The sequence below is a fragment of the Botryllus schlosseri genome, chromosome 3 (genome assembly GCF_051294905.1).
Source record: "Botryllus schlosseri isolate E-star chromosome 3, Bs_hap1, whole genome shotgun sequence".
In the NCBI taxonomy this organism is placed as follows: domain Eukaryota; kingdom Metazoa; phylum Chordata; class Ascidiacea; order Stolidobranchia; family Styelidae; genus Botryllus; species Botryllus schlosseri.
In genome coordinates, this window is record NC_137238.1 from 20,462,190 (window position 1) to 20,486,598 (window position 24,409).

The 24,409-nt window shown below is 41.4% G+C and overlaps 1 protein-coding gene and 1 long non-coding RNA gene across 2 annotated transcripts in view; both read left to right on the forward strand.

Moving 5' to 3' along the window:
- LOC145436055 (uncharacterized) overlaps window positions 1-24,409 on the forward strand; it is a 307,559-nt gene that overhangs the window by 161,182 nt on the left and 121,968 nt on the right. The window lies entirely within an intron of this gene.
- Window positions 1-24,409, forward strand: part of LOC145435397 (NFX1-type zinc finger-containing protein 1-like) — a 98,023-nt gene that overhangs the window by 19,456 nt on the left and 54,158 nt on the right. The window contains exons 7-10 of the mRNA XM_080312673.1: window positions 4,226-4,379; window positions 7,569-7,665; window positions 22,548-22,687; window positions 22,932-23,075. Coding sequence (XP_080168799.1) covers window positions 4,226-4,379; window positions 7,569-7,665; window positions 22,548-22,687; window positions 22,932-23,075 — 535 coding nt within the window. The remainder of the gene's footprint in view (window positions 1-4,225; window positions 4,380-7,568; window positions 7,666-22,547; window positions 22,688-22,931; window positions 23,076-24,409) is intronic.

Consider the following 24,409-nt stretch of genomic DNA (forward strand, 5'->3'; position numbering starts at 1 on the left):
GACAAACGTAAAGACAGGTCGCGAATAGAGTTGTAATGTTTCATTACTTGTTTCGAATCAATGTGCGTATAATCTCTAAATATGACTGGGTTGAAAGTTGTTAGTCATGTTTGTCATTCTATTTCAATTCAGACTATGTCAAAGTCCAAATATTTCATTTTGGATTATCTGGATTTACCTTTAGTACATCTCGCGAGTGGATTCCGACGTCGTACTATAACACTCTTAATAATACGGGTTCAAGGATTTTCAATCAACAATACCTGAATTTTTTGGTAATGCTAGAGTTGGTAAATGATTAGTTGCGTGTCTTTGTTAAGAGTTTGATTTCAAGTTGATAAAGACAATAACTGTATAATGCACGTACTTGTGATTCTTGATTCTTGTAGAGTTATAGTTGGTATTGATTCTATAGGTGTGAAACAGCAGCGTGGAATGTGTGAATAATTCGATGCGACTGAAGTTGGAGTCAGCAATATTCAAGTTACGTTCGAATCAACTGATCGCGGTAAATAGATTTCTCAAAGGATTAGAGTTGTACCGGATCAACACATTCAAATACGAATCAACTTGGTTGGTGTAGTGAGTTTCATTTCAAGTTGATAAATTGACACATTGATTGAATATTCTCATGATTCGCATCACGCAACCAAAGTCAACGTGAAACATATAGCGATCGCGAAAAGTATCAAATCTTGGATATTCAAGTCACCGTCTGCGACGGTTCTGTTATTCGGTGCTTATTACTTAATAGGTAATATTCTTATTATATCAGACTCGTGAAATCCAGTTCTGCACCAAACTACCAACATATTACATTGTAGCGATTGCGATGTATGTAACCACAAGCCACGAGAGATGGTTATGTCTGAAGCATTACCCTGTGAGTGGTTGTAGGATTTTAGAATTATTTCGCACCTTTTTGAATAAGCGTACACTTCACAAAGGATTAGGGTTAGAGTAGAAATAAGTGACAATTTGTCGCTATTCAAGTTACCGACACTGGCGGTCTGTAATTCGTTACTTATTAAATCTTACGAGCGAAATCAAGTTCTGTGACAAACTGCTTACGAAAATTTCACCGCGTGAGCGATCGATATGCCTGTAACACGAAGCCGCGAAAGATGGCTATGTCCGAGACATTATCTTGTCAGCGATTGCGGGGTTTTGCAAACTATTTCACACCTATTTGAAGTGTTAGTTTGTGAACGCGGCTATTGTTGATATTCGTATCGCCGTCTACGCTGGGACTGTGGTAATTTAATTGCCCAAACATTACTATGCGACTGATTCCTAGATTTAGCAAACTATTTCACACCCTTTTTGTTGAAAGTACGACATTCCGCCCGCAGCCTATACCCGAAAGTACGAATCATCGCCGCGTCCATAAGAATAACGATATGTTGAAGTCGCACTCACCGTAAACGTTGGGATCAAATCGAATCGGTCATATATAATAATTTGGGGTATACACATTTAGTAAGGACCAATCACGTGACTATTTACCATACCTGAGACATATTCAACACCGTGCGAGAGATGCCCATACCCAAAAGTACGACCCGCCAACACGAGTTTTCGAGGCACCGTGAGAGAGATGGCTATACCTAGAAGAGTCACCGTGTGAGAGATGCCTATACCTGAAAGTACGACTCACCAACACGAGTTTTCGAGGCACCGTGTGAGAGATCCCTATACCGAAAAGGGTTACCGTGCCAACACGAGTTTTCGAGGCACCGTGTGAGAGATCCCTATACCGAAAAGGGTTACCGTGTGAGAGGGCCCATAAGACACAATGGCACCGTGCGAGCGGAAGGGGGGGTCAAAAGGGTCACCGTGCCAACACGAGTTTCGAGGCACCGTGTCAGCGGGCCCATAAGAGCCCATTACGAATCGCGAGCGATCATACTAACTACTTATGTTTTAGTCATAGTTTTGAAAACTGTTACGTTGACGTAAAATTATTATCAATCAAACCTAGGATTTTGACATTTTTTGACCCCCAAAAACTTAATTTTGACTAGATGCTGACCTAAGGTATGCAAATTAGGTGTTTTCCCACATAATGTTAGAATTGTAGTACTTATCTTCATTTCTGGTTGGAACTGTCTGTCCTGTCGAAGTATAGTTTGGCCTGGAAAATCTTTTTTGACTAAAAAACTGACAAATATTTTAATGAAAAACTCTATTTTAGCGAAATCTGGCCCTATGAAGTAGTTCACATATTATGGTATAAATAACTAAAATTTGTTTTAGTACAACGAAAGATACTTTCCTACATCCTTGGGTAGAAAGAGTCTGTCCTATTACTAAGTCGCTTGCCAAGAATGGAGAAAGAAAGTTCAACAGCTGGAGTTGTTGGCTGACAACACTGAAGTTGTGCGTACACTACTGGTGACACACCGTGTTGCTTCATTCTGACAATGGTGTCTACATCACAATTTTTTATCACGCGCTTCTTGATATAAGAACCATGCAATGCCCACGGAGTCTTGCTTCAGTTAAGATTTTGCGGTACGTCGAGCATAACACCATCTCAACCTATTTGTTTCATTTGAATGATTATGAGTCACAATGAGCAGACAATGGGCTGTCTACAACGGTAGGCCTATAAAGTAGGCTACAAGCTGTAATATGTCAAATGATAAGTTCACCGACAGTGCAAAAACTACGATATAAACAAAATACAGGTTGCAAAAAAATTCTGACTTCGGATACATTTTGGACATAGTGACTTAACGCTACAATTTTAACAAAATTTTGACTATTTTTGACTTGTCACAATAAAAATCACTCTAGTCATAACCAATTGAGTAGTTAGTGCGAGTAGCTAAGACTTACTTGAGTACTATGGAAATGCAATGGAGTTGAGGAAATACGCAATTTCTTCGTAATGCCGCCTGAATATATCTTAGGTATCGGTGAAGGTGCTATATATCGGTCTAATCGGTATCGGCTCAGAAATCCTATTTCAGTCGGGCTCTTGTCAGAATTGTCGAAGTACTTCAAAAAAAAACAAAACAATTATTATAAAACGTCTGTCGACTAGCGCTGTAAATCATCGACGTATATGGTATATAATGAATGGATCCCAAAGCATCGTCGACTGTTCCACAGTTATATCACGGAGTGTATAGGCTATATATAACTTGAACAAAATGGATGTTTTATTACGATCACCACAGGCCATAAAATGCTACATGATAATCTAGTACTGCTAGTATATATACTCTGGTCCGCGTACAAGGCAGGGATCGTGAACTTTTCCCGTGAAAGGACCCAAATTGCCGCTGACTTTATATTTTCAATTGTAATTCTCAAGGTGTCTCACAACAATATTGTCGATCAACTGTGACCCGTGAAAATAGATATGAATCTGAAAAGGAGCGAGTGCAGTACTACTAGATGCTCGTCGTCTTGGTCCCGTACGTGTTTCGCTACCCCACGGCTGTGCCTTACACAATTGGTCACGTGAGCTTGAATGATCGTTGTCCTCGTGAATTCCTGTGATAGAGCGTCATATGGCGACTTATTCTACCGATTGTGTTTGTCCTGGCGAAACATCTTAGACATGATGCTCGTGTACTTTTCCTGGCGCAGCATGACCAATTACCCGGCCTTGCGTCCGATACTGGTTTTGATCGCCTGCGGTCAATAGTTGTTCGTGGTATTCATGGTGTTTGTCGACAATGGTCATTTACACCAGGTCGATATTTGTTATTTTTGATTCCGTAACTGCTCTCTTGTAGAACGTCCCACTTCTAGGCTTTTAGTAAGACACCGCTTTCGCCAATAGCTCTCAACCTTTTTGTCTTCGCGAACCACTTTCGAACCACCACGGACCCCGCGGACCTTCACGAAGTTTTAGTTCAAATTTAGCTCAATTATCGTGCAATCGTCATCTGTCTTGTGCAAATGATAACTGTAGGCTTAGTGATAAACAGCAACAAAATGACCTTTCTTGAAAATATGATCATATGCTATTGTAGTAGGAATTGAGTTGACTATTATTTCAAAGCGACTGCAACTGCATTTCTTGAAATTCGTGGCCGTGTTTTGAAAATCCGCCCCTGCGATTTGATATGAACCAGTGCAGAAAATCCAATTAATAATAACGCGTAACGCGTAACGCGTAACGTAATTTCTTTAATAAACATATAACGTCATGAAGCCTTTTCTCCGACTTGACTCCAATACAGCCGTTTTAACGCGCCATTACATTCAGGCATGGTGGAAATGTTGCCTGGAGTATTTGGGAAGATTCTGGATGCAGATCCACACATTAACCCGTCTCTGGCTCACGTACTTTACCTGATCGACGAGTACAACTTCAACAAAGCCATGTGTCACTTTATTCGCGATTTACAAACAGAACCGTGGTAATCATTAAGACTGCATAATTCGTCGGTAACAATACTGTAGGGCTGGGCAAAATCGAGTACCTGAGTGATTCGATTCTGAATCACGTTTTACGCTTTGAGTCGAGTCGAGTATTCGAGTATCGCTCGTTATGACGTCACAACAGAATATACTATGTCAAAATTCAAATATGTACCTTTTCTGCCACCACAAAGAACATAATGGCTGTTATCCGTCACATTAGAGATACTTCGGTAATTTTTCGACCATAACCGATTTCATTGCACTTCTTGACAATGTTGTGGAATGATCATGACTTCGGAAATGTGTTATTTCCAGTAACGTTCGTAGCTTTGTACTATGTCTCGTATGCCGCGACACGACCAATCAAGGTTTCAAGGCTTCCTCACCGGAAAATAGTATCAAAACTAGAATTCTCGTTAGTAAATTAACTTTCAGTTGCGAGGAGCGTATAATTTCAGTACTCGAAAAAATCCTCTTTTACTACTCGACTCGAATCATTAAAATTAATACTCGATTCAGATTCGAGTACTCAAATCATTGTGCCCAGCCCTAAACAATAGTTGTGTATCGGTATGATGTAAATGCGAAATCGACGAGTCACAAACGCCATCCATCTATCTTAAATGCAGTCTAGTATTGCTTCAGTTAATTCCGCTTAACTTAGGTGTTGAAAGGTTGAATACTTCCAAAGGGCATATTCAAGGACTCTTGGAATACTCAAGAAATACCGTTACACGATTCAGGCCCCGCAAACTTAATCGAGCATTCTGTCATCCTATGTATAGTTACGCGCTTATAGTAATAAATAGTTAAACGATATAGGCCATTACCCAATATCCATCTGTGCTCGACACGGATGATGCCAAAATAGATGAGCTGTTGGATTTGGCAAGATGGCCACGACAATAGAGCTGATACACGATGAAATCATAGCTGGTGTGAATAGGTTTTCCTATTTTCCCATCCCATACTATATAGTTGGGTGGGCCTATAGCAATTTTATAATCATTAACTATAACATGGCCATGGCCAGTCTGCTGTATTGTAACCAGGGCTTTGGAGCAGCCGTAAATTTGCATTGCTCCAGCTCCGGTTCCGGAGCTTTCGAGTATCCCGCGAGCTAATTTCCAATTATATTATCGAAATTGAATTGCTCAGATTGTGAACTTGCAAGGCCAACCAAAAATATGATTAGTCTGGCCGCGACACTTGGGATGTTGATGACTAAAATAGTAAAATTTTTCTTCACGCTTCGCGTGTTTAATTGTCACACGGTTTCTTGCTTCGTAGCCTAACCCCACCTGAAAATGAAAAAAACGCCTGATTTAGCCGATTGAGTATAACTATATTCGCAATTACGAGAGAAAGTCTTTTCGCGTTTGCGCTCGCAGAAAGATTGTCGACGATGAAATGTAGGCACAAAATGATTGTCGTATATTAGCGGAAATCTTCGATATTGATATGTCCAGATGCCGAATAGTCCTGTCCCTACCAACTTAGCCCAGTGGGCGGTATACAGTCGAACTGCAATATACTCAAGTAATAATAATATTGACTTTGAAAATTTTACGCGCCTGGCGCGGCTAGTGGGCAACGCACTCGTTCGTCAATTTCAATGTGGCCCTTTCGCCGAAAAGATTGGCCACCCCTGGTCCATATAGATTACTAATTTACCCGTAGGTTAGTTATCTATAGTCATCTGGATTCTGTCAGCCGTCAGTAACATCAGATGCAGCAACGAAGACATAAGTGTGGGCTTGTATTAAATACTTGTTAATTGTCGACAACATCATAGTTGCACTTGCACAAGAACGCACTTTAATCGTTGGCATTGCTGTGTACAGCATTGAAATTCTGATGCGGCGTTTTACCACTGGCACTGTACTCGTTACCATTAAGCCATACAGCCGACTTCAATCATTAAATGTGCGATTATTATTCAACTGTAACTGTAGTAATAGCAATATGGGCGGATATCACGACGTGATGAATAGAAATTCGATTTGTACCAAATGGCCAATGGTTTGACGTTCGATATTGGTGCACTCGTTACCAGTCCATCGGTGTCGATCAAGTTCATCGGAATATAATATTTTCTCGTTGAAACGAATCGAATAATAGAATTAAACACTCTGCCATGCACATTGCGCCATGTCCATAACGAATTAAACTATGCAGTATGCACATTGCACAACATGCACTTTTACAAGTCACAGTGCGCGATAATCCGGGAATACTAGAGTATCAAGCAGACATCAAGAGTAAATTTACGAAACAGATGATTACAAATTGGAAATCGCGTATCAAATCAGTAATTTGTCTGCAACATAAAACACCATGGGGTCCTGACTCCTGATATCGCATTGGGGACCTCGCACCGCGACAATTGTTTGCTGAGTGTAACGGTGATTTTGGGCTACTCTTCTGCCATTCCCTATTTACGCTCGAAAATCCTTACTGGAGTGAATGACGATCATGCGCAGTAATGAATTCCAATTAGCATGCATAATTGCATACTCAATAACACTGTCCAATTTCGCGGCGCGATTAAAGAACTAACACGAAAGAACGATTCGCAAAACGTAGCGCCAATGAGGAAATGATTCTTAATTTCGCGAAGGCCTGCTGTTTAATTATGTGAAATCAACAGACATGGTTGCTGCATATATAATAACATCTTATGAAATACGTCGGAGCCGGAGCTACCCCTCAAATAACTGACTCCAGTTCCGGCTCCCGCTCCGGCTGAATTTCATGTAGAACTCCGGCTCCGGCCCCAGCTCCGGTAAAAATGCACGGCTCCGATGCTCCGGCTCCGGGCTCCGGCTCCGGCTCCAGATCCCTGATTGTAGCTACATGGCGAATTTGCATTCAAAGGTGACAATCTTTCAATGCATTACTGTTGAATAAATACCAAGAATTAGATACAGTTAATTCATCACTGTGCAGTTGTTCACTTGTAGACCATATATGTTAAGTTGATCATGTATCTACTGCAGTATACACATAGGAAATATCAAAGTATGTCAATATAATCCTGTATATTTTCATAACTCACCTGAAAGCAACATATAAATGCTATCATTTTTACTATACACTACTATCATCAAGATGCCCTAGTCGATATTGCTTTCAAACTATAACTTTATATTGGCTTATTCAATTACAATTTATTTCAATTATAGCCAAAGAAGACGTGCGAAAGCTCCGCTGCATATACAAAATGCACTGAAAATAGTCAAAGCTTTATTGAAAGCGAGACCTGCACAGAGTAAAAGAAAGGTATGTGCATGCACTACGTTTGCTGTTTTGTCTTGAACTATTCGGAGCTATACATTTCATATAATCGTGTCGTATTTCCATAGTTGAATTATAATGATAATTAACATTGCCCAACATGCAGCCAGTCGCAGAAACGCCATTGTTTCGCTGAACTTGCGAAGTATGTTAAATACTCTCTCTAAATCTAAGCATTTTTTTGATATGTGCTGGATAATACAAACATTTTCCAATCTATTCAGATCCACTTCGTGTGCCGGATGAAATTGTCTGGCGGTCCGTACATTTGTGACCTCTGCCCTATATTTTCATTTATAATTGTTAAAGAAGCCAAACTACAATGTCACTATATTGTGGCGTCATAATCGAAAGTTCGAAATGTTGAAAAGCATGTTTTAAACTTGTTCGTATTAAATTGATTTTTTAAAAATGCAACCATAGCCTATCCATTTTCCGTGATGCACGAGGTCAGTATGGGTGATAAACCAGGAGCGCGCACTGCGCATGCTTACCCTTTTTCTCTATGGAACGTTGAGTGATTTTCATTATCAGCAATTGATAACGGCATCTGAACCAGTACAAATTGAAGGGTGATCGCTATATACTTATTACTAGGGCGATTTTTTTGACCTAAAAACACAGAAGATTTTGACCTAAAAAAACTAAAATTTGACGGAATTGTGACCTTACGTATGCAAATTAGGTGTTTTCGCACATAATGTCAAAATTGTACTACTTATCTTCATTTCTGGTTGGAACTGTCTGTCCTTACAAAGTAGATTGGCCTGAAAAAACGTTTTGGGCACAAAAACTAGCAAATTTTTACATGAAAAATCTATTGAATAGTATATTCATATTGAAATGAACCGGGATATTTTCGGCTGACACTCGTCAGCGGTAATCGTCAGCAACTAGTAGAGAATTGGAAAGAACATGGCATATCAACAATCGTATCACAAAATATGACGTCATTTGTGTGACTTGGAATCGACTTTTATCAAAAGACACCAACCAAAACTCTGTCAACAAAAGGAGTTCGTGTACCACCTAAAAATAGTACATTGAACGCTCTCTCTTTTATGCTGGTGAGGTCATATTTTGTGATACGATTGTTGATATACCATGTTCTTTCCAATTCTCTACTAGTTGCTGACGATTACCCCTGACGAGTGTCAGCCGAAAATATTCGGGTTCATTTCAATATGAATATACTATTCAATTGTATTGTATATTGAAGTTCTGTACTTTCAAGAAGCCCATGAAAAAACTAGTATTTTAACGAAATCTGGCCCTACGAAGAATTCGAGTAGTTACATTGCGTATTATGGTTGAAATAATTAAAATTTGTTGTAGTACAACGAACGAAAGATAGCTTACTTTACTACATTCTCGGGTAGAAAGTGTTTGTCCTTACTAAGTAGCTTACCAAGAATGGAGAAAGAACGTTAAACAGCAGCGGTTGTTGGCTGACAACACTGAAGTTGTGTGCACACTGCTGGTGACACACCGTGTTGCTTCGTTCTGACAATGTTGTCTATATCACAATTTTTCAGGTTGCGCTTCTTGATATAAGAATCATGCAATGTCCAAGCAGTCTTGCTTCAATTAGGATATTGCGGTACGTTGACCATAAAACCATGTCACTATTTGTTTCATTTGATCGTTTATGATTCACAATGAGCAGACGATGGGTCGTTTACAACGGTAGGCCTATAAAGTAGGCTACAAGCTGTAAAATATCAAGGGATAAGTCCACAGACAGCCCAAAATCTACGATACAAACGAAATTCAGAGGTCAAAAAATGTTCGACTTTGTAAACAATTTTGACAAATTTTGAACTAACGCTACAATTTTGACCTAATTTCGACTTTTTTTGACATGTCAAAAAAAATCGCCCTACTTATTACTGAAATCCAGACAAAGTGTCCGCATATCAATAGCCATGATTAACACCAGTGATGTCAAACATACCATTTCATCCGGCCCACGAAGCAATTCTGAGTAGATTGTATTATCCAGCAGTTCTGTAACAAATGTTGAGATCTTTTGTATAAAATACGACCATTAAATCATCCCCAAGATAGCAACTGTCGAGCATGTTCATAGGCTATATTATAACCACCGACTGCTGGGCTTTGGTTTCAATCTAGCAACCATTAGGAAGTCGGTGACATTGATACTCAATTTCGAGAAGGCAAAAATGTGCATACTCAGTTCAGAGTTTTGTGAAAAAATGGACTTGAAGTAGTTATTCACAGAAACGAAAACGCCAACACGGAACCGTTATATGCTGGTTACATGGAGAATATATTTGTTACAATGACATAATTCAAATATCTGCGGTCGCACTGCTGTGTCTCTTCCCACTTAAAAGATCCCCGGATCCAAAGAATCCCGAATCGCGATTTAATAGCGAAAAGCCGAATTCCAACATCTGCGTTTACAGTGAAATCTCTAGTACAGTGTTATCTCTGATATTCCTCATGACGCATAAGCAGGAATAACGCCAGATTGGGACTAAAACAAAGTGAGCATATCAATATGGCAACTTTTTATCATCGTTAGCGATTTATAACTATATTAAACCGACCAAACATGGTATTATTGTCAATCGCTTGTTCACGAATAAAATTAGGCGTTGCTAGAATAAAACCGCTATGATACAATGTAATATAGGCTACTATTATGTATGTACGTACATTGCACATTGTACGTGTACAGCAGGGGTCACCAACCTTTTTGCAACCAAGAGCTACTTTCGGGTACTGATTGAAGCGACGGGCTACCATTTACTCTCGCCGTTTACCGGCGTCAGACACAATTTCCGCTTTGATATTCATAGCATTGGGCAGCTATCGCATAGAAGTAAGACTTCCAAGAGATTCGTTTAAATCAAAACATCTCATTTCAACCAGCTAACCACTAAGACTTTCAAGAAATAACGAATTACTCCGCACCGTGTTTATGTAAATTATAACAACTGTAAGCTCAGATTTATTTAAAAATAAATCTCGTCACACGTTAGATTGGACATCGTGTTATCTGTTTCTAAACCTGTTATGTTCGTGATCTTGTTTGAACAATAACTCAATACGACGAGGTTGCAATACGGAATCAGTATATAATACAGCAGTATGACTTTACGACAAGCGACACGATCCAGAGTGCAGTTAAATAAAACACCACCAGACAACAGAACATAGGGTATAAATACAACGCAGGGCACACGAGGAAATAATGATTGGCGCTAATTACTAGTCCTATACAAAATAGAGTGAAACGATACCAACGTAAATACACGAACATAACAAAACCAGTCAGTGGGAGGCCTGGCATTGCATGCGATCAACTAGTGCGCTGTACTCTGGTATGTAACTTACACTGAAACTCTGAGTGAGTGTTCCAGATGTGCATTAGTGAGCCGGGATATGTGTTTGTTATTTGATGAATGTCGTGTCCGCAAAGGCTGATTCACAACGATAAGTTGAACCAAATACGCTTGCAACCTTCATAGCTGCTGCGCAATGCGCATTGCGCATTCACCACTGTACTTTTCCGTGTCAACAAGGCACCAAAAGTTTGCTGCAGCCTTGTGGGCTTTGAGGTGGAGTAGATTTTGCAATACAACTTCAATCTCTAACTGTTCAGCATCCAGACATGACAGATTTCATTATACCTGACAGCAGCATCGATTACAGAAAGTTAGAAGCATGGTACTATAAATTGCGTTTAGTGTAAGAGAGACAAGCTGTGTCAAAAGATGCAATATACATTGGGCATACTGCATCTGCTAGTACGTCACCGCCATTTGCTACCGGATAGTAATGTTGTTTACTACTTGGCATTGTCCGCGACGTTTAGCTACCATAACGCATCCCCCCACAATTTCAAGAAGACCGTGGATGGCATGCCGTCATATCGCCTTTAGGGGCAGTACGCCGCAGGCCTATTCTACGTCTTCGATATCTTGTTATTCTACTACATGTTGGTATATTACTAATTGTAATTGGGGATTGATCTCATCATTTCTAAGTCACATGTTATAGTGTGATTTGAACATCAATAGCTAAATCACTCAATTTATATATTTAAAAGCTCACTGGTGATAATCTGACGAATATTGGCGAATGCTGCTATCCGATCTATTTTTAGAACATGCTCGCGGGCCACTCATCTGGTCCTCGCGGGCTACCAGGTGCCCGCGGGCACCATGTTGGTGACCCCTGGTGTACAGTGTACAGTACACGCTCGATAAGAGTATTCAAGTGAAAAACAAGGGCATGTGAGGTATGCTAACATTTTGAAATCATTTAACTATAGTCCGACCCGCGAGCGAATTGAAGGCTTCAATCCGGCCCGCGAGGCAATTTGAGTTTGACACCCCTGGTTTACACGAAGTACAACCCACGCTAATATGGTGTAGATAAGTGGTTCTCCACCTTTGTGACAAGCTCGCAGACCGATAAAACTTCAAAACAAATGTCGCGGACCGGTAATCCTTCGACAATCAACATCGACCCTATATTTAATTACGACAAATGTATGCAAATCAAACGTAAAATTGTAAACCTGCATTTAATGCTGTCTTCTTGGTAGCAGGTATTTATGAGTGATTCTATTGAAGTTTACGTAAAGCGAGACTCGCGAAGTCTTGCTAAACATCATTCAAGTGATCGTGAACTTTCGGTATCCTTTGAAACGTTAGATGCTGTTTGCCAGGACTTATTATACTGCTAGTATCGCTTATTTGCATTGTCGGAGTTTAACGACATTTGTTTGAAAGTCTTCCGCAGCTTTCACATATAACTTGTCCGAAACGAGTTGTAGGCTACTATTAAACAGTTTCGTACAACACTTGCACAATTATGACACGCCCAGAGTAGACCATGAAATCTCTATAGCGATACAATACATACATATATAGATATACCAGCAGTCGGGAACCTATGACTCGCGAGCCATATATGGCTTCTTTGGGTAAAAGATATGGCTCTTTGACAATTTTTTTATTTTGTAAATAATTTATAAATATTGCAGCAAGTTAAGTAAATTTTCATGACCGCCATGCAGACTAATTATTCTCGGGGAAGCATAAACATGTCTTTGAGAGGTCAAGACAGTGGGGCATCCTGAGTTAGGGGCATGTACCCCTCCCCCTTTTTAAAATCCCCAAAATTAAGTTACTGTCGCACCTGCGACTAACGTCACTCGCGTTGTTAGCGCGCGCGTACGGCATTACCTTATTTCGTGTGTATTTCTCTTTAATTACTGATCGGTGTAATCGTCATTATCACTCGCGTTTTTCTTTTCCTATATATTCAATTGGTAGTACTGTTCTGTTGGTTACTTTGTAAGGACGGTTGGAGGATTTGCGGTCAAGCATTGTTATAAATCCTACGTTTACTCTGCCCTTGCCTACTTTGTGTCATTACATATTCAATCATTGTAGTAAAGGACTGTGTTTGATTTATACCGGCGTCACCGACCGTCAAGATTAGACAGGCTTCTGCGCCTATAGTCGCCACACGAACATTTCGCGTGCCGCGCAGAAACAATTTATAACAACCGCAATTTACAACGCTTGCTTCGATTACAAAAGCAAGTCAAAGTAATCCAATCCGTATTATTCAACGGAGATTTGATTTGTTTCATCGTCAGAGTGCTTTCGATTGCACCAATTCAGCAATCACCATTATCTGCCCTGATCTTTGAAGACAAACGATTAGTATCAGAATGCCGCTGCAACACTCTCCGACCGACGAGAAAGTTCGATTAGCTCCTTCGTTCAAGACTGTCGCCAAGATGACCGTTGAAGAGATGCGTATAGAACTTGCTGCGCTCGAATTGCCAACCACTGGGAACAAGACCGTGCTATCTGAAAGACTGAAGAAAGCTCGTGAGTGTAAGCCCGACAATTTGGAGACATCTAGAACGCAATCGCCAGATTCACCGGTGCTGGATAAATCCGCGGCTTCGCCCGATCCATTTTCACTTCAGACCGAGAAGCCCAACGACCTTATGATGATGTTTACACTGATGAAGCAACAGCAAGAGGCAGCGGAGAAAAGGTTCATCATTCAGCAGGAAGCAGCAGAAAAAAGATTCCTCCTTCAGCTTGAAGGAATGCGCCAGGAGGCGAAAGAAGAGAGACACAATTTAACTCAATTCTTCACCGACGTTCGCAAGGAAGCAGAGAAATCCAATTCTAGCGGAGATTCCAATTTGCCCAGAGTCATTGGTAAGCGATTTAAGCGAATGAATAAGGATCTTCTGGAAATATTGCAGGCACTCGAACTCAAGTACACGACTTCCAACTCGGTCGAAGAAATTGAAGTGTACGTGAAATCGGTCGAGATGTCCATGACGGATTTGAAATCCTACGTAGATGGTAAAATTGATCTATTGGAAGATGGCGACTTGAAGACCGAGATTATTGACGGTTTGAAAGACGCTAGTCGAGTCTATTTAACTAACATTCCTCTAGCCAGGTCAAAGCTATCGAAATTGAAAGCGATTGACGAAGCTGACAGGACGGCTGGAAGTCTACCAAATGGTGTGAATCCGCCCTCATTTTATGGCGACATACTTTCTTTCCCGTCTTTCTGGGAGGCGTTTGAACCACTTGTTCATAACAACCAATCGGTCAGTAAATTTTACAAAATGACTTATTTGAAGGCTGCTATGAAGGGATCGGCGTCTGGTGTTCTGAACGGCTTTCCGTCCAATGCGACTAATTATGAGCCGGCGATTGCTGCGGTACTGCAACGATTCGGCAGGACGCAAGCGATTGTTCGCAGTCACATTGAAGATCTGCTTGAAGGAAACCGGGTAGATTTCGAACTCGACAAAGTGCGAGGTATGCTAGACCGGGCTAATGCTAAGAGGTCAATACTGACTCAGAATAATATCACCTGGGATCAAATGTTCACTCAGATATTGGAATCGCAGCTACCTCAGAAAATACTCGAGCGTTGGATGCGTAAAATCAGCCCATTGATAGAGTCCAACGAGATAGCTTCGTCTGATCTAATGTTTGAGTTCATTGCAACAGAATTGGCGACTATGGACACTTTGAAGAGGTCTAGCTCCAAGCAGCCGGAGAAGCAACCAAAGACAAAGCAACAGACCTCAAACACCGATAAGTATTATTCCGCTCAGTCTTTGGTAACTCAATCTATGTCGTCTCTCTGCGCATATTGCAGCAAGTCTCATCCGTTACTGGATTGTAGAGAATTTCTGAAATTAACCCCTGCTCAACGAATGTCTGGTTTGTTAACGAATCCCGGAAAGGTGTGTTTCAGGTGTCTCGCATCGCAGGGTGAGTCTGGACATCCTAAGCAGTTCTATCAGTGCAAAGCCCGGTGTGAGGTCGAAGGATGTGGAAAAGCTCATCACCAACTACTGCACGTCTTGGAGTCGTCGAATGCGAAAACAATGGTATCCACTGCTAGGCGATCAGCAACGTCGGACTCCGAAATTGATACCTTGCTTCCCACCGCACTCGCGCAAATTTCGAACCAGGGTAAGACTAGGCGTGTTCGCATTGCTTTCGATTCGTTGTCGGAGAAGTCCTTTATCACCCGAAACGCCGCTAATCACTTGCAGCTACCGCCTATTCGAAGCCAACAAATGAATATTAGTGGATTTGGCGGTAGTTCAACCTCTAGTTCAATGGATCTAGTCGCATTCAATCTGGAACCATTACATTCAGAACCGAGAGGCTGTATTGAAGTTCAAGCGTTCGTTCAAGACGGTGTTATTTGCACGCCCTTAGATAACATCACTTTACGTTGCGATCAGGTGAAACACCTTGACGGATTGCCGCTGGCTGACCCTCTCCCAAGGGACGACGGTACGGTGGATATACTATTGGGAGGACGTTATTATTTTTCACTGATGCAAGGATCGGTTATTAGTCCTGAAATCCCCGAATCTGGACCATTTGCAATTGAAACTATGTTCGGTTGGGTATTGGCTGGACCATGTAGTCGTAATTCTTCAGTTAATCGTTCTTCTAATTGTTTGCTTACCAGAAGCTCGTCAAAAGTACAGCGCTCTGAATTGGATCCTTGGCAACTGTTGGACAACAAACTCGAACGATTTTGGAAGCAAGACTGCATTGGGCTTACAGAAAAGGATTTGGTTCATACTTCCGACGAGGATGACGCGATTGCGCAATTCAATGATTCAGTGTCGTTCGATGGGGTTAAGTATTGCGTGTCGTTACCATTTAAACGCGATGCAGTAGAGTTGCAGCCCAATTTCGCGCAGGCATATTCTCGTTTGCTAACAACAGAAAAGGTTCTAAGGAAAAACCCTGATAAATTGACTAAATACGATCAGGCAATCATGGACTACGTGGACAATGGTTTCGCTCGAAAATTGTCGCAAGCGGAATTGGATAAAATTAGTGCGATTCCTCATTACTACGTCCTGCATCATCCGGTTTTTCGTGAAGCGAGTTGTTCCACGAAATTGCGAATTGTTTTCGACGCAAGCGCCAAAAATGGCTGTGGGCATTCGCTAAATGATTGCGTTTTGAAGGGCCCAAATTTGTTACCCGACATAGGTGCTGTGCTTCTACGATTTCGCACTCATAAAATTGCTTTGAGCGGGGACATTCGGAAAATGTTTTGCCGGACTGCTATTAATCCGGATCATCAGCGTTTCCAATTATACCTTTGGCGAAATTGCGAATCGCGCAGAACGCCAGACGTCTACGTCATGGAAAGAATAATGTTCGGAGTCTCGTCAAGCCCTTTCCTCGCAATTCAAACAATCCACCATCATTCTAATACTGCGCCGATCATTGATAAATTTGGTCGCGACTTGGGCGATGAAATCGTTCGCAATATGTACGTCGATGACATTCATGTAGGTGGAAGTAGCGTTGAAGAGGTTGTCTGCAAGCAAAAGAACTTGGTTGAGTTTTTCAATGACGGTGGATGGTCCTTGGTCAAATTTGCGTCCAATAATCGAGAAGTCATGGATTGCATTCCCGAGGAAGCTCGGTTACCGAATTGCGTTCTCGATCTTGATGATGCCAACAATGGTGAGGCCTCGTCTCTCGGTTTGAAATGGCACACGACGCAGGATGTCATGTATTGTAATGTAAAACCCAAACTGCTTGAGCAGGATAAAATCGTCACAAAACGATCTATTTTGAGTAAGCTCAGTCAAATCTACGACGTGTTTGGATTTTTTTCAGCATTCGTTATCACAGCAAAGATTTTGATGCAAGAATTGTGGAAACGAAAACTCGATTGGAACGATCCGGTTGACGACACACTCGCCAAGAAGTATCGACAATGGACCAACGAGCTGTCGCTTCTAGAGTCCATCAAAATTCCACGGTACCTTTTTTGTCGAATACGTTCTACAAATTCCATGCAGCTTCATGGTTTTGCTGATGCCTCCGAAAGAGCTTATGGGGCTGTAGTCTACATTAGAGCTGAAGATGACGTAGGCAATATTCAGACCCAGTATTTGATTGCTAAAACGAGAGTGGCCCCATTGAAATCGACATCTGTTGCGCGACTCGAGCTAATGGCAGCCCACTGTCTGGCTAAATTAACTAGATACGTTTTGGATGCACTGAGCTCTGAAATTTGTATTGATAAAGTCTATTTGTGGCTCGACTCCGAGATAGCTCTGGCATGGATTGCCAAGTCAAGTTCACATTGGAAAACGTTTGTGAGGAACAGAGTTCAGGAAATTCATGATCTCGTATCCCCACACGCTTGGAGACATTGTCCAGGCATCGAAAATCCAGCAGACTACCATAGCCGTGGCATGGTGCTTCAGGAATTGAAGAGTAGTTCAACCTATTGGCAAGGACCGGGCTGGCTGAGGTCTGAAGAGTCGGACTGGCCTGTGAAATCGCACCTAGACCAACCGAATCCGCAAGTCGACACAGAAACCGCAACTCCTCGCGTGTTGGTAAACATCACACAGCCACCAGTTCCTTTTATGTGGATCGCTACGGTAACTATCCCAAAATTGTTCGTATTACAGCGAGAATCTTGCGTTGGCGTCATCGTGACTACATGAAAATGGACCCAGAGTGCACCAATCGATTCGTTGGACCAAATGAGTTCAGGATGGCGGAATACTTCCTTTTACGTCAGATTCAACGCTCAAGATTTAGCAGCGAATTCGAAAATCTCGACAAAGGTATGAATGTGTCGAATAAATCAAAAATTAAAGACATGGATCCCAGAGTAGACCTCGATAATAAGCTAATCGTTGCCGGTGATCGGTTGAGTTTGTGTGATTTACCAGAGTTCACGAGTTCTCCAATTATTCTTCCCGCCAAGGAGCCGTTAGTGGAAAAACTCATTCTACATGTCCACGAAAGCAACTCTCATTCTCCTCAGGACACAACCATCGCTATTCTTCGTGAGCGTTTCCTTATTATTCATATCAGGAGCGAGGTAAGAAGGGTATTGCGAAATTGTATCGTTTGTCGACATTGGAACACGAAACCACTCCAACAGAAAATGGGCATTCTTCCAAAGGAACGCATTTGCGTTTCTCCGGCATTTTCTGAGGTCGGGTTGGATTTCACGGGGCCAATTTATATCAAAGTAGGTGACGACGCAATGCAAAAAGCGTATATTTGTTTGTTCACTTGCCCCCACAGTAGAATGATTCATTTGGAATTGACCAACGATATGTCCACGGAGGAATTCATCGGTGCTCTGCAACGAATGATAAACAGGCGTGGCTGGTGTAGAGAAATTATATGCGACAACCAACTCACTTTCAAAAAGGCTGTACGTTTAATTCAGATTTCGACACGCGCGTCCTTTAAAAAGCGGTCAGACAATGAAGCTCTGCAAAAATTCCTTACCGACAACGGGATAACGTGGAAATACATTACCGAACGTGCTCCACACCGCGGTGCCTTCTACGAGAGGATGAACAGATCCATTAAAGAACCTCTCAGAAAGATTCTGGGTAAGGCAAAATTGAACTTCACTGAACTCTACACGATTTTGACAGATATCGAGTGTGCGATGAACCAGCGGCCGTTGACGTATCTCGGTTCCGATCCCGCGAATCCGCAAGCAATCTCTCCGGCTCATTTAGCAATTGGTCGACCACTGCGGCATCTACCGAATTTCCCGGCCAAATCCAGTGTCAACGTCTCGAAGCGATTTCGCTATCTTCAAACGCTGTTGCGTCATTTCTGGTCGAGATGGTCGAAGGAATATCTCCCGACGTTGATCAGAAGAAAGAAATGGGTTTTCGAACATTCGGTTCCAAACGTCGGAGACGTTTGTTTAATTGCGGACGACGGATATGCGCGCTCGAATTGGAAGGTCGGCAGAAACGTGAAGGCATTTAAAAGCAAAGATGGCCTCGTGAGGACGTTCAAATTGAAAGCGGCCCGCGGATTTCTTACGAGACCCATTCAAAAACTCCACTTACTGGAGAGAGACTATTCGGTTGACTGTGACCAGTCAAAGGGGGGTGGATGTTAGCGCGCGCGTACGGCATTACCTTATTTCGTGTGTATTTCTCTTTAATTACTGATCGGTGTAATCGTCATTATCACTCGCGTTTTTCTTTTCCTATATATTCAATTGGTAGTACTGTTCTGTTGGTTACTTTGTAAGGACGGTTGGAGGATTTGCGGTCAAGCATTGTTATAAATCCTACGTTTACTCTGCCCTTGCCTACTTTGTGTCATTACATATTCAATCATTGTAGTAAAGGACTGTGTTTGATTTATACCGGCGTCACCGACCGTCAAGATTAGACAGGCTTCTGCGCCTATAGTCGCCACACGAACATTTCGCGTGCCGCGCAGAAACACGCGTATTCGACCCCCGCCATCGCGTGCCTCGAAGTATAGGGCTACAAAATATCTTGATAGACCAGAGAGAATAGCAGATATGGTGACGCTCGTAGGACAATGCAGTTTTCATTGTGTTCCTTATCTACGACGAGAAATAAACTGCATGGCAAGTGACCTTCACAATTACAAATTCATACTAAAACAGCGCCATAGCTATCCATGTTAATGATTGGTAAGTTGTTTTATGCCACCGCCATAAAAGGTTGCTGCGTAGCGCAACGTTATGTTACGTCGACCACCTTTAAAAGTCGATCAATATTTAGATTTACGGAATCAGCGTGACAATAACATTTGATTAATATCACTGATTATTATAAGTTCTACGCTCTTCACGATGAGTTCCGATATCACAGGTGAGGCCTGGCCGGTCTGTACCTTATCTTGTTATTATTGACATTTTTACATTGGTGCTTCTAGCCCTTTCCAGGCTATGTGCACCACGACACGAATTTTTGTAATGTTCATAAGTCTTCGTCTTGGGTAATGTTGGGGACGACTTCTTCATTCTTTCACTCATTCATTCAGACATCAGTCTCTCTCGCACCCATGCATCCCCGTCTTGGTCTTTGCTGCCGACTTGCATCACGGCTGACTTTCAGTCTGAGCTTTTTTATGCAATTCTACTCCAGTGAGGTCGGCGATGAGGAGCCCAGAGAAACCTCCGACACTTAGAAGCTGGTCGGAACCGGGATTCGAACCACTGCCATTGCTGTCGTGACACTGGCGCTTAACCAACTGCGCCACTCGCTTCCCCATCTGCGTACTATCTCTCCTCTCGCGCTTTATTTCCGAACAATAAACATGAAAATTACGTGATTTGGGGAATAAAAATGTTCAATATCCTGTCATTCATAAACATCGATAAAAAATACCAATGATAATGACATCGCATTGTGTCTTATCGCATTGTACATTGTGCGTGACTTGTTCAGATGAAAAATGTTATGTTAATAATAGAAGGTTTCACAATTTACCTTCACTCATCCCTGACGACATGTGAGGCACTGCCTCACTTGCATCCCCCAACCCTGCAGTCAGTATGTACTGCTGTAGTGATCATGTTTGGCTCCAACTACGCATGCGAGCAGAAAAATATGACACACACTACAAATCTCATATAATAGTGCTAATTTTCAATTGTGACGTAACGATTGATTGACATGTATGGCTCTTTGAGAGTTACAATTGAAAGTATTGGATCAATACGGCCATTCGGTCGAAAAAGGTTCCCGACCCCTGATATATACGTTCCAAAGTTCTCTATGAATTTATAATTCGATGTTTTATCTCCATCATTAATGCACAGGCGTCCATCTTCACACGCATTTTCGAATTGAGATATGAAATTCCAATATCTGTCGCGGACCGGCCGGAAACTTGCCACGGACCGGCACCGACGGTTGAGAACCGCTGGTGTAGATTACTGTGGTTGCAGATCCAAGTGTTGAGTAAAGAATTGCGAAGTAACGAGTGATGCTTGTTTCAAGTAGGGCCACATGAGAATAATGTTTCTGGCAGTTGATCAGAGAACATACGCATGTCTATTGCCTGTAAGCAACATACTGATATTACGAGCTGTCGTTTCACGTAAGGACATGCGTGGCTCTTACAATCGCACTATACTAAATGCAGCCTACATCGAGTATCTATTTACTACGTGTGTATAATTAGTTACGCGATGACGAGCAAAGCTAATACTGGTGACGTAATAATGAGCAGTCGAGTTTGCAAATCCTACATTTCTACGATCTATATCCTGATACAATATCGCGCTCTTCCTAGTTCACGAATAGTCAGTTGTCATAGTTCTTTCACTAGTAAAAAGTAACCGTTCTTTCCCAACAAAAATCGATTAGATATGTGAAATAAACGATTACGATTACTTGAAAATGCGGTAATCGTCGTAATCGATTACGATTACTAATAAAGATTATCCCATGTATGTTAGGGACACCGATTCCCGTGAGTGTTATAGGCATAGATATGTTCCCGATATGTGTATAGACGTATTTTACATTTATAATAACTATATATTGTATAGAAGCGTATATTCAAAGTAGTGTGGTTAGGATGCTCTCAGTATTGTGTATCTTGGAATTAAACCAAAGGTAGAATTAGCAATTCTATGAACCGATGGTTTCTCACAAATTCAAATCCGCATCCGCTTCTAAAACTCGGCCCAGCTGTCCCTCATCCCAAATATTACGAAGTTAGTTATTGAGAATGGCCAGCTTAAAAAAGATCTGGTCAATGTTTCTGATTCGTGTACGTTGTCAATAAATTATTGATTGATTTGTTTTAAATTTATACATAGATACCATCTCCGTAATTCCTCGGTCCCTATGTACATAAAAATATTGCGCTTTATCTGATATTCACAATTTAATGTAGTGCGGCGAGCGAATAAATTCATATGTAGAATGCGGTCCTCGGGCTGAAAAGTTTGCCCACCCCACATATTTTATCGATTTTGGTGTCTGACACCTTAACTTTCCTCACTTGGGCTTGGCACAAGCGTACCTGACCTTAGGCGAAATCAAAACCAATGGCGCGGCCCCGTTTTCAGACACTTTGATTTAAATCCTCATTTCTAAGATCCAAAACCATGGTAAGCATAGCATATGGCATGAACCTATAAGGATATCTATTTTATTTATCCATTACTTTGTGGCTTACTACACGCTCCCTTTGCAGATGCTTGACAGAGAGGCCATAAAGGCATTAGCTAACACCTACGTCCTACACGCATTCGCCAGTCAATCCTAATTCAGAGACATATTCTGATCGGTGCAAGGTCCGGTATCAGTCACAATCTAGCGCCGGTGTATCGATGCTGCAACGAAACTATGACATTTGAAACCTTAGTATAATTCGGAATATTGCCGTTGTTCAAATCATCAAATAATTGGCATTGCAGGATGCGCACACTTGGGCCTGTTATCGCTAGTTAATATTGAGTACGGATCTGGCCTCGTTTGGACGGATTCATTAATCTTGCCAAAAAGTATATTTCTCTAACAGGTCTATGACATCACACGCGAAATTAGAACAATAATTGTCAATTTCCGGTTGAATGGTGTCGGTTTACACGAAATTGAAGCGATGCTTAGAGGAACGAAAAGGAAAAGTTGTTTCGATACTGCCGGAACCCCTACAAAAAGGTGCGTGCTAATGGATTCACCGAAAATTCCATCCGATTTTTTTTGCGATTGTATGACTCAATCACGCGGCATTTAAACTGTTCCATTAACTGCTTAGGCCACTTCGATATTTGTCAGTGTTTCCTGAAGTAGCTTAAGCATAGTTTGAAAATAGCTACTTCTTCTTATGGTATTAATTTTACTCCTACTAGTTGTAATAAATACCTTAGCGACCACTGAAATTTTGTACTGTTATATTGCTCAGAATAGTGGAACGGGACTGTCAGTCTGTGTCACGTCCGAAACAACCCACTGATTTCAGAAAGATACCGGTGTTTCCGCAGCTACAAGATTTAAACTCGGATCAACCATTCATCCGCCCGAATGTTACTAATGGAGCGTACCAATGGTAAGACCTTGGAAAACAACGATGCACTATGATTATATCGACATTATCAGCTTGAATGGGAAGAACACGCCCACACTCTGTAATCACTAATTGACATTGCTATAGCGCTGATAGCATATGAATATTCTCACTACTATATATTTGTTCACTAATGAAAATTCACTCCGCAGATTCTTTGTTATATTGCAACTATTCTCTTTTGCATCTATTCGGCTATTGATTCCGGCTGACCGGATTTTTATTTATTCAAAAATCGATGCCTTGTTCCGGAAGTGAGCTTAAAATTGAACTCAATATCTTTGAATCAATTGCATATCATACGCATGCCATTGCTATAGCGGATCAAATATTCCCGAATGTTGCAAATAAAGTTAGCATTGTTTGAGATTTACAGCTGATTTTTTGGTCAAGGCTATTAAGCAAGATTCTTTCTGATGACTTCGGTTTCAATCGGCGAGAAAACGTAAAAATTAGCCTTGCGGAGGAAGCTATGTTATAAACTTTGACTGTGTAGATGTAGAGAGTGTAGGCGTAGGCATACTGATTTGGACGCGTGTGCATGGTATATCACGCCGCTTTACTACGATAAGCCAATGGAACTGCCTGTTACTTGGTATTCATATCGATTTATTTTAATACAATGTCGTACGCGGCACAACAACAACGTCTGATTTTTCAGTGAAAATGCGCAAAGCTTGGATCACCATGGTTAAAAACTTCGGGTTCTCCTGGACATGTTCTATGGTTCACCTATACCAGAGTTGGCCAACCTCTTCAGTCAAAGGGCCACATAAGATTTGCGAACCATAGCGCGGGCCACTTGAATTTTGATGACCTTTATTAGTCGCCCGATAGGAGCGAACCGGATTAGGTAACGACGAAAACAAGACTTTTACTACTACAAATCAAAACCGATAACAATTATTTCATAGAAAGTGAGTATGCATAGTGCACTCGCGACCTAACCGCGTGAAGTAAAAAATTTCAAAGTAAATGTATGAGCTCGCCCAATACTAATGTCACTTGCATATGTCGGATCTTCACACCGCTATGCTCATTTGGCAAGGACAGAATTATTAAATATCGAAGTTTTCGTGAATACGCGTCTATGGATTTGTGCAAAGGTTTCATCACCGACCATCTTTCTGCAAGTGCAGACGCGAAGTCGGATTTTGGACGACACGTTCTCTCATAATTGCGAATTTAGTCAGACTTAATTCAGTATAGGCGTATTTTAATTTTCAGAAGGGGTGCTAAAAAGCAACAAATCGAGTGAAAATAAATTGCGCAAAGTGCTCAGAAAAATACCAAGTCAAATAAATCTACCACGAAAT